At 40.6% G+C, this 12,148-nt stretch overlaps 1 protein-coding gene across 1 annotated transcript; it reads right to left on the bottom strand.

Annotated features, from left to right (window-relative positions):
* Nucleotides 1-6,425: 6,425 nt before the first annotated feature.
* LOC121425354 lies at nt 6,426-11,475 on the bottom strand. Its single transcript, XM_041621381.1, has 2 exons — nt 7,356-11,475; nt 6,426-6,454 (listed from the first exon to the last, which is right to left on the bottom strand). The coding sequence occupies exons 1-2, from the start codon at nt 11,473-11,475 to the stop codon at nt 6,426-6,428; spliced, it is 4,149 nt and encodes a 1,382-aa protein (XP_041477315.1).
* Between the last annotated feature and the right edge of the window lie 673 nt (nt 11,476-12,148).

Below are 12,148 nucleotides of genomic sequence, written 5' to 3'. Positions count from 1 at the left end.
GAGGCTCTCTATACATTGATGATTGTTACGGTGCGCATGCGCGGACATTCGCAAGCGCTGATTGGTTCGTCAGAGTAGCAAAGTTTTCGCTTATCCTTTTTTTCTTTCTCGATTTGTACACGCTTCCACGACACGACCTGAATGAGGTTGATTGTTTTGAATTCGCTATTGAAGCATGTTACGTTGCAAAGCGTGGCGGATTCAACGGAGTTTGAGTGAGCTACGGTGTTTAATATTACCACAGCAGGTGTATGCATTATTATGATGGAGAGCTGTTGAGCGAGAAAATGAAAACAAGGTTCAGAAAGATACCTCATTCAAGAAATCAGAACAAGTGTGATATTAAATATGAGCTTGATGAAATTAAAAAAAAGCCTCAATCAATTTTGTTTTCTATAGTCTACCATGCGTGTACATCCGTTTCGTCAGTCATCACGCTTTCAGACCTCATCCTTTTTTGAGGGGGGAGTGTGATTTTGATATGGCGGATTAAATCTGTACATGTAATTGGAAACGTAAGATACTGGAAATTGGAATTATCGTAAGTTTCATGGTTAAGACAAATAATCTTCGACTTCATGATTATTCTACAAATATTTTCCTTTTTTTTTTTGGGGGGGTAACTGTATTAAACAAATCGCCGATCTGACTTAAAATTAAAATTGGAATTCAAAAGGTCATTTTTTCAAACAAGAACAAGGTGGTGATTTTTTGTAGGAGAGGGTTAGAAGCATATGAATGGGTGTGCAAGCCCTTGAGGATAGGAGTAAACAAGCAAAGGAGCAAAGCGACTATAAATATAATCTGTTTACAAAGAGTGTTAGTCTTCGAACAATGAAAACCAGCACTCATCTACCTTTCACATAAATGAACACAAAACAAAGCTCTGATCATTCAAACTTTAGACAATTCATAAACCAGCAATAACCCACCAAATCATGATATACAAAAGGATTAAACCGAGAAACAGACCGAAACAAAGGGGCTGGTTTTTTTAATAGATTGTACAGTCTTCCACATATCGTTCCAGTGGCAAAAAAATTTACAAATTAGGCAGACGAATAACCCTCAATTTGTATAATGATAATAATGATGACTGATGATGATGATGATAATGATGATGACAACGACGACGACGACAACAACAACAACAACAACAATAATAATAACAATACTATCAATAATAATTATAATAATGATTATAATAATGATTATGATAATTATTATAATAATAATAATAATATGGTCCACTTATACCACTTATATAACACAGCTATACTATAATTGCTTATATACTCTACTTTACTTTATACTTGTTATCATAATCATTATTTACCCAGCTGTAGCTAAGCCTCCATATGGGCGCTAAAGCATTCAAGGATTAAATCATTCCGGGTACCCATTCACCTCACCTGGGCCGAGTGCAGCACAATGTAGGTAAATTTCTTGCTGAAGGAAATCAGGCCATTATTGAGATTCGATCCCACGTCCCTCTGATTGAAAGACGAGAAGCGTAACCACTAGACCACAATGCCCCATTTAAGCCTAAAGTCACAAAGCATGGATAAAGGCGCTGTCACACCTTGGCGTTAGTAGACAGCGTATGCCCGGAGTATCAAAATTTCTCTAAAACGTCGGCATACGCTGAACTTTGATTTTTTTCAACTCTGGGCATATACTTAGCGTATTCATAACGAGTTGGACATATACATAACGTATTAGTAACTTATATCAAACGCTTCGTTAACTTATAAGTAACGTATTCCAACGAATGCTTAGCGTATTGCTGGCGTACACAACTTATGCCCTATGATAGCCTAACTTACGCATAGCGCGCGGCAGCGTATCGCTGACGAACACGTGTCGTAGCCTATAAAAAGGCTGCCGCTCGACTATTCAAATCATAACCGCACGATACATCACCTATCAACACCACCGCCATGCCGAAGAAAACTTCGAAGAACGCTGCATGCCTCCTGTGAACCCCACATTCATATACCAATTCCTATAAACGTTGTCAATACGCCATTATACGGTAGCTGTAAGTTATAAACACGTTCAGTAAGTTTTGTGGTCGTCCGGAGCACGTCTTCATACGTCAATATACGTTGGAGTTAAGTTACACATACGTTCAAAGCACGTTACTCATAGGTTAGAAGTAAGTTTTAGGGTACGCTGGACATTATCTCGACGTACATCGACTTATGAGTAACTTACGAGTAACGTGTGTCAACGTGTATCAACGATCGCGTTACTTGCCTACAACTTATGGCCCGCGTATGTGGGACGTATGAGTCATACGCTGGCATACGTCGAAAATGTTTGTGCTTGCACAAAATTTTTCGACGACCTCGCCGTATGACGACGTATACCAGCGTGTTTTAGCGTACTCTTAACGTATGCAAAACTTACCCGTAACGTATTCGACGTACGCCAGCGTATTCGCCAAATTCCTCATACGTCAGGCATACGCTGTCTAAAACGCCAAGGTGTGACAGCGCCATTACCGAGAAACAACACTGAAAGGTTAGATTCTAATGAATGAAATCCCAAAGTAACTCTTTAAAATAATCAGCATCGAGCATTAACTTTGAGCTCTCTCACCACAACCCCCGGTACGATACGCGAGAGGTCTCACTTCTTAAATTATGATTAAATCAGTGATCGTCACCTCTCATTCTTTAGGTCAGTAAGCTTATTCATTGGATAACAATAACATTGTGTCTTTCCCGCTGAAAATCAAAGGGAGGAGTCCAAAGGAGTATGTTTCTGATTATAGTGGGCCTTTCTTTTTCAAAGCCATATTTTCATACTGTAATACGAATTTGTATACTCACAATCTCCCACACGACTTTTGAGTATCATTTAAATATATCAAAATATTCAATGTAGATTAGACTCTCACAATAAAATGAAGAAAAAAAATCAACAAAAGATAGGTTTGGAACACTTTGATATTGCATTAGAATTATAATTCTCTTAAAACAATTAATACAATCCAATGACAGAATAATATCGAAAAAATCTTCATAAAACCAGGTCCATGAAAAACATATGTTCAAGTTTTTCAAATGCTTCTCAATCAACACTAAGAAGTTTATAGCAAGAACTTTATAAAATAATGTGAATAATGTCTCTATGCGCTTCCAAAGGACTTGGATATCATTACCCCAGCTGTAGCTTGGCAGCCGCAATTACCAAGATTACAGTGCACACTCATTACAAAAAATAAATTCCTGCCAGATACCCATTCACCTCACCTGGGTTGAGAAATAAGGTAAATAGTGTAGAAAGCCTAATTTTCCCCTTCTCTTGAACACATCCAAATTTGTTTTTTTCCTCATGGTTTTCTTTACATTACAAAACAGCAGTTTCGTTATGGGCTTTTAACAATCGACATGTTGGCCATTTTTCGAAACTGCAATAGGACGAAACTGCTGTGCCGGTTCACCAATTTTCGACAAAACCTCCAAGCCTATTCATTGTCGAGTTGGCGGGCATTTTCAATACATCTACTGGGTTCTTGAATTCGTTCAGCTCCGCGGTTGCGAACATTACCTGATAGCACGGTGCCCCCTCCCCGGGGTCGAGACCCTCCTATTCAATTCACGGGGACGGGTGAGGGCGCTAGGTGGGCCCTCCTACTGAGCGCTGTCTTATTGATTATATCGAGTGTTTCTAAGATAGGCTGTTCACGGAGCTGAAGTGAACAGAGAATTCGACGGGCCGCATGACCTCTCTCCGTTTAAAGGTCACAAACAACTTCATTGATTCCAAGCTGTGCCCCAGTCACACAAACGAAACCGACTTCAGGGCCCCGTCTTACAACGTGTTGCGATTGATCCAATCAATCACAACTATGGACGGCCAGCAACATCAACATCTATTATGCATGTTTGTTCAAAATATTTTCTATGATCTATATTCATGCATTCATTGTTTTCTTGAAAATTCGCTGTGCTTCTCTTTGTTTACGAAGGGCATTGTGCAAATTTCCTGTAGAAAGAATTATGAAACTGATGGATTTCCATAGAGTTCCGATTGATTGGATCAATCGTAGTTCTTTGGAAGATGGGGCTCAGGGACCCGTTTCACAAAGAGTTACGATTGATCCAATCAACCTTAACTATGGAAAGCCATCAACGTCAACAACTAAATTACATGTTTGTTAAAGATATTTCCGAGATATGACGTATATTCATACATTTACTATTTTCTTGATAATTCAGTATGCTTCTATTTGCATCGAAATTCCTTGTGGCAAAAAAAATTGACATTGATGGAATTCCATATAATCTATAGTTGATCGGATCAATCGTAACTCTTTGCAAGATGGGACCTGGCCGATCAAAGCTGAATGGCATACCATTGATTCGTTTGGAGTTGTATTTGTTTGTGTTACTGTAGCAAAATTAAAGAGATCAAAATGAGGGTAAAGTTTAAAATGAAGAATTTATTAGGGTGCTTTTCCGTCTATGGGTTCACTTTTTATAGCTTAGTTGATGCGTCAAGGACAGACAATTTACAGGGATTATTTTCGTATCAATTCTAATTTTGTATTTTCATCTCCCTCTTGTTTCTGCATGTATCAAATATATTGATAGAAAAAAAGTGTTCGATAATGATATTGAATACAATATTCAGTATATAATGAGACGACAAAGTTATATGGAGTTAAAGACAACGACTAAAATTAAGTGCATGAATTTTACACTCAACATGTCTTGAGCATCATCGGGGGTACCCAAACAATACAACCTTAACCCTTTGCGCGCAGATGTTACAATTTTGCACAATTGTACAATTAAGTTCAACAATCATAATAATTAGTTTTCTTCCCTAACTTCAAATTAGATATGCTAATAAAGGCAACAGTTCTTGGATAACATCTATATAATAATGATAAGTATAAATGGTGCAATATGGATAGCTTAAATTAAAGAAAATAACATGGAAACAATTGTCATGATTATCCCCCCGAAATTTACATCAGCGAGCAAAGAGTTAAGAATATCAATGGACCTTGCGGTCAACATGTGAGGAGGAGTTTTGCAATCGTTTATAAAAAAAAATGTAGGAAGATATCACTGGTGTACCAGGTAAGAAAATAATATTTCAACTACAGTTACTTATATTATGCACGGATAAACCCTTTATTGTTTTACGGTGTAATTCCGTTCATTTGTGTTGTCCATTTATTCATTTCAAGGCTTTGGAAATCTAGTGATCCATGTCCACGCAGAAACTTTCCTTCAGAATCAAATTAAAAAGAAAACAGAAAAAAGAGATGATAATCATTATTCAAATTTTGCCCTTGTGTTTTAGTCATTCATGTGATTTTACTCCAATGAGTGCATGTCGAAAAGCTTCAGTATGTCCGTTTTAAGGCTATTTTACGATAATTCAAACAAGAGCAAACAAAAAATTGGACAAATTTTACCTGCGATGAAAAATGCCGCTCGGGAAATGATCATCGTCAAGGGTTGCAAACTAAAGATTTTTTTTTTGGAACAAGATTGGGTGGGGGTATTAATTCAGCTGACCTAATAGCCCGACAAGTTTTTTTTTGTCACCGTAAACACACATCATTATCACTGAGTTCCTCCCGCCTATTCACTTTACTTTTGAAAGCCGAATCGCTGTCTAAATTTTGCTAATAGTATTACTCAAACTCCAAATAATCAAACCCAACAAATGGTAACAACCAAGAAGAATATTAAGTCGATTACACTTTTATCGTTAATTCTTCATCAGTGACATTATTGAAAATATTTTATATTCATAATTTGTCACGGCCCTGTTAAGGAACCAGTAAATAAGAGAAGGAGATCTTAGGACAAGAGATCAAATAATAGACTTTTAAGACTTTGAATTTATTTTAAGTACATTTAATTCAATTACAAACCAGTTCTTTGATGTCACATATCAGTGAAATTCCATTATCAATGAATTAACTATATCAAATTAAACAATGAATTTCTTTTTGGCGAAATTGATCTGAAATGAAATCTAAATAAATCACCCAAACACTCACTCAATCAAGCACATTCATACAAGGGGAAAACCTGAAAAAGTTCAAGGATGGGCCCGATGTCCATGTGGCATGCCAAAACACAAAAGTCCAACGATATTGATATCACGCATGTGCGATGTCCGGATCCACCGACGCGACGACTCCTCGACGATTCCGTAGCGTCCCACCGGAGACAGCGCCCTCTGACGTCTACGTTGCATGTATCGGGGAATGTTCGACTGTCCTTCTGACGTCATACTATCAGCAGTTTTAAACCACAAGTAAAACTCACCGCACGTGAGTTTTCCAAGCAAAAAGAAATGTATTCGAACTGAAGTGTAGGTTTAGTTGTGTCATCTTCGACAACAGAAATTAGCAAACACTGGCTTCAAACAAGAAAACATAAACCATCTTAGCTTTCCTTAAGCTTGCTGGCAAGAACTGAAACAGAACATGTTTGAATAAACACAAGAAACGTAATGACGGGTTCCTAACCAAACGCACGTAGCCTTGCCCGATCTAACGTGACGGGTGTGGCTCGTGACCTTTACCCCAAACTAATTTGCGTAATTTATGTTACCACGGGCAAGCGGTCATAAAGAATAGAGTTCTACAACAGTGATCACCTATTACAGCAGATCGCTCGCTGCAAAGTACTCGCTTTCACAGCTTTACTTAATCAAATCCTTGAAAATTATTCTAGCTCCTTAAGCTAAATTAGGAATATAAATCACAAAAATGTTAATTTTGAATATCCACTTGTGACATTTGCCACTCAACCTAAAATTGACATTTTGATTTATTTTCTAGTAACCTTTCTTTCACAAGTATTAAATTAACGTAAATATCTGCATTTTTTTTATACACAACTCTGCTTTTAAACTGCAAAAAAAAACTCAAAATAGCCACAAGAAAAATTACCATACACTGATTTACTCAGGGCATCGACTCAAGTAGTCTGCCCCAATGTTTTCTGAGCCTTTGATTATTTCCACAACATATTGATGAGCCTGCATTGCCAGTGCCCAGCGCATCACTCGTGGGTTTTTTGTTTGCATCTTTGACAGATTGGCTAACGGAAAATGGTCGGTTTGCAGCCTGAATTTTCGTCCTAGCAAGAAATATGCAAATTTCTTGATCGCCCAAACTAGCGCAAGACACTCGCGCTCGATGATTGGATATGCGCGTTCTCTAGCATTCAACTTACGACTTGCGAACTGGATTGGGTACAACACCTCCTCATGTGGTTGCAACAATACCGCACCAATACCTACATCCGAAGCATCCGTACGGAGTACAAATTCCTTCGTGAAGTCTGGTAGATGAAGAATTGGAAACTTACCTATACGTTCCTTCAGAACCCGAAAGGCTGTCTCTTGTGCCTCACCCCAACTTACCTTGTTTGGTGCCTTGTCCTTCGTTAGATCTGTCAAGGGTGCAGCTATTACCGCCATGTTTGGAATGAACTTTCTGTAATAACTTGCTAGGCCTATGAAAGCTCTTACCTCCTTCTTAGTCGTCGGCCTCGTCGCCTTGAGCATCTTGTCGACTCCTTCCTGAGTAGGTGTGACTTCACCTTTTCCAACCATGTGTCCTAGGAATTCGATTGTGGTGCAACCGAAGTGGCACTTGGTTGGCCTTGCTGTGAGATTAGCGTCACGAAGTGCTGCAAGTACTCTCCTGACATCATCGACATGTTCATTCCACGTAGAACTGTAGATCAGGATATCGTCTATGTAGTTGACGACGTGTGGTATCCCGTGAAGTAGAATTCTCATCATCCTCGTGAAGAGAGCTGGGGCATTAACCATGCCAAACGGGAGGACTCTGAATTGATACTGGCCATCCGCAGTTACAAAGGAAGTTTTCTCTCTGTCTTTAGCCTGAACAGGTATTTGCCAATATCCTTTGCACAAATCAATCTTTGAGAAGAACTTTGCCCCTCCTACATCTGCAAGTATCTCCTCCATGTTTGGTATTGGCTCATTGTCCACCACGGTTACGGCGTTTAACTTCCGATAGTCTACACAAAAACGATTCTTACCGTCCTTCTTCTGTACAATGACGACGGGTGACGCAAATGGGGACGTAGACTTCTCGATGATTCCCATCTTCAACATCAGATCGACCTCTTTCTTGATTGTGTCTCGGAGCGCTTGTGGGACTTGGTAAGGTCTTGAACGTACATATGATTGAGTGCTCAGGTTCACGCTGTGACTGATGATGTCCGTCTGACCAGGTACATCTGTCATAACATCTGCGAATTCTTGAATAAGCTTCTCCATTTTCGTTCGCTGTACTTCACCAATTCCTTCACCAAAACTCACATCCCCAACTCCTTCAGTTTGCTCCATTGACGGGAAGGAAAGCCCTAATACACCATCACCGTACTCGTTATCGTCGTCATCAACAATGACTTGAATTGCATTACCTATTTCCAGAGGTACCTCACCTCCATCATGATGTGCATCTTCCTCAACGTCGTGGTCATTGTTATCGATATTGTCGTCATCCCCCTTGGCATCATGGTGAACATCCTCAACGTTATCGATATTCTCCTCGAGGTCGTCGACTTGCTCGTCCCGCAATCTCTCTACATACAGCTTCATGAGGTTAGCATGGAATATCTTCCTCTTCTTGCCGATCTGCAGCACATAGTTGTGGCGAGCAGCCTTGCTTACTACGTCAAACGGACCCTTCCACTGCATCAAGAGCTTGTTCGAACTAGTAGGGAGAAGTAACAGCACTCGATCGCCGCACTCAAATCTCCGCTCTCTAGCCTTCACATCGAAATGCTTCTTGTATTTCCTCGACGACTTCTCAAGCTCAGCCTTTGCCACTTTACAAGTCATCTCCAGTCTGTCCTGTAAGTCAAGAACATATTGGTAAGTAGATTTCACATCCTCTTCCGCTATTTCTTCGGACCATAATTCCTTCAAGATCGTTATAGGACCCCTAACTGCCCTTCCATACATTAGCTCGAAGGGTGAATACCCTAAACTCTCATGAGGGACTTCGCGGTATGCAAATAAGAGGGCTGGTAAATACCTGTCCCAATCCTTCCGACATTCCTGGCACATTTTCCTAAGCATTTGCTTCAATGTACCGTTGAACCTTTCACAGGCACCATTTGCCATAGGGTGATATGGGGTTGTGTGAAACTGCTTAACCCCAAGTAAGCGTGACACTTCCCTCATTACTCCTGACACAAACTGGGTGCCATTATCAGAAAGAATTTCGTTTGGAATTCCTAACCTAGAAAAGACTTCCATTAGAGCCTCAGCTACCCTCTCTGCCTCAATACTCGGCAGGGCTACAGCTTCAGGATATCGCGTAGCTAGATCAACAATCGTTAGGATGTATCGATTACCTCGATCTGTTATAGGTTGAAGGGGACCTACCAAATCTACTGCTATTCTCCTGAAACATGTATCAATAAGGGGTGGCATAACTAAAGGTACTTTACCGACCTTTCCTTTAGGAGTAGTGCGTTGACAAGGGTCACATGACGCACAGTACCGTCTGACGTCCGATTGTAATCCCGGCCAGTAGAACTGGGACATTATCCGTTCAGTAGTCTTCTTCGCCTTGAGATGTCCTGCCAGCGCCGAGTCGTGAGCAAGCCGCATAACCTGGTTTCTGTAAGGCTTCGGAACTACCAACTGGGTGTACACCTGTCTGTTGACCTGTGGGAATGACTGATATTCACGAAGAAGGAGACCATTTTTATAGAAATAACGCACTTTACTGCCTTTCCCAACAGTTTTAGCCTCACCTCCGTCGGCAGCAATTTTCCGAAGTTTCTCCAGAGACTTGTCTTCTTGCTGGGAGGTGATTATGTCCTTTCTAGTAGCTGTGATCTCAGGCTCTCCTGCAGATCCAATTGGCCTCCATGGCTCCTTCTCACGTTGCCTCATTCCACGCGTCTTTACTCCTGCTCCCTGAATGGCTACATCTGGTTCCGTCGTCTCTGCGCTGATATCAGTGGACGACTCGTTAGCATCCTCGGGTGGAACATAGCGTTGACCATTATCATTGACTTCTAACTTCTCGCCCGCCTCCAGAGTCAGTTCCTCAGTGTGATCCTGTAGTTTCTTTGCTCCTGGAATATTACCAATTATAACATCATAGAGTGGGTTATTCATGCAAAGGGCATTCACCTTACCTGTAAATACAGGACTTTTTACCTCCACTGTTGGAATTGGCACATATCTTACCGTTCTATCTATGAGCAGGCACAACTGTTTCTCACCAGTAAAATTTTCCTTCTCTACTAACCCAGAACGGACAATTACAATACTACTTCCAGAATCCCGCAGTACAATTGCTGGCTTACCATCCAGCATGCCTTTATATACTGGCATATCAGTACCTACCGTGCATCCAGCACTAATAACCGGAAGTTTATGCCCACACTGTAGGGTTACAGCCTGCGATTGATCACTAAAACCCATACTATGATAACCACATTCCTTAGTGTCAGAACCCGGACAGGATCCAGCAATGCAAGCACCAACAATTTGCTTGCGCGCCCCTGACTGAAATGGTTGCTTACCCTTGATATCTCGCTTGCGATCCGGACACTTGTTCGCTAAATGTCCCTGCTTTCCACAGGCATAACAAGGGCCTTTAGTGTTTTGACTCTTTTCGTGTCGTTCATTTCCATTGACACATTTACGCGCTTTCTCACCACTCTGCGCGTTCCTACTGGAACCACGTGATGTAGTTCCATGCGCTGCACTATATTTCTCTGCAATATCAATCAATTCCGATAAACTTTTAGGGCTACGCTCCCTAATGAAAACTGCAGTTGAGCGATCACAACTTTCAAGAACTTGATCCATAACCAATAGTTCAAGTAATGTATCATAAGATGCATCTCTCCCGCTTAACTCTACCCAGCGCTTCGCGTAATTGCTTAATCTAGCAGCGTATTGCTTAAATGTTTCAGAACTGCCACGTTTCGCATCCCGAAATCGTTGGCGAAATCCCTCGCTTGTTAAGGCAAAATGCTGCAGCAGCGTAGATTTCAAAGCTCTATAATTGCTTGCGTCTTCAGTGGGCATCCGAGTATAGACTTCTAAAGCCTGACCTGTCAGCAGATTACCTAATGCGCATGCCCAATATTCCATCGGCCATTTCTGCAAATTTGCATGACGCTCGAACCTTAGAATATAAGCATCTAACTCATCAGAGTCTGCTCTGAACACTGGCATGCTCGGCACGTTCCCTGGAAGACCCTTGGTTACATTCTGTTTTTCTCTTAATTGAGCTAATTCTATTTCATGTTCTCTTTCCTTTTCACGTTCTTGTCTTTCCCTCATCCGTTCCTCACGCTCAGCATTTTGTTGCTGACGTTTTTCTTCCTTTAGTTGATTTTCTTTGGACTCTACATAATCTAATAATTCTTTACCTTCAAGGCCACATTTCTGACCCAACTTCATAAATGCCTCAATTTCCATATTTGCGAGAGGTCAATAACAGATATAAACAATTGATAGATTAGCCAGTGATAAACTCAGTAAACCTACAAACGCCAAACTAGAATAAAGTCAAAGCCTGTCTGTTCCATTCTCTATCCTACAAAAATCACCTTCTCCCGGACAAGCCCCCATTGTCACGGCCCTGTTAAGGAACCAGTAAATAAGAGAAGGAGATCTTAGGACAAGAGATCAAATAATAGACTTTTAAGACTTTGAATTTATTTTAAGTACATTTAATTCAATTACAAACCAGTTCTTTGATGTCACATATCAGTGAAATTCCATTATCAATGAATTAACTATATCAAATTAAACAATGAATTTCTTTTTGGCGAAATTGATCTGAAATGAAATCTAAATAAATCACCCAAACACTCACTCAATCAAGCACATTCATACAAGGGGAAAACCTGAAAAAGTTCAAGGATGGGCCCGATGTCCATGTGGCATGCCAAAACACAAAAGTCCAACGATATTGATATCACGCATGTGCGATGTCCGGATCCACCGACGCGACGACTCCTCGACGATTCCGTAGCGTCCCACCGGAGACAGCGCCCTCTGACGTCTACGTTGCATGTATCGGGGAATGTTCGACTGTCCTTCTGACGTCATACTATCAGCAGTTTTAAACCACAAGTAAAACTCACCG

This window comes from Lytechinus variegatus, chromosome 12, assembly GCF_018143015.1.
Source record: "Lytechinus variegatus isolate NC3 chromosome 12, Lvar_3.0, whole genome shotgun sequence".
Lineage (NCBI taxonomy): Eukaryota > Metazoa > Echinodermata > Echinoidea > Temnopleuroida > Toxopneustidae > Lytechinus > Lytechinus variegatus.
Note: the sequence above shows the minus strand (reverse complement) of the source record. Positions and strands in the feature narration are given on the sequence as shown.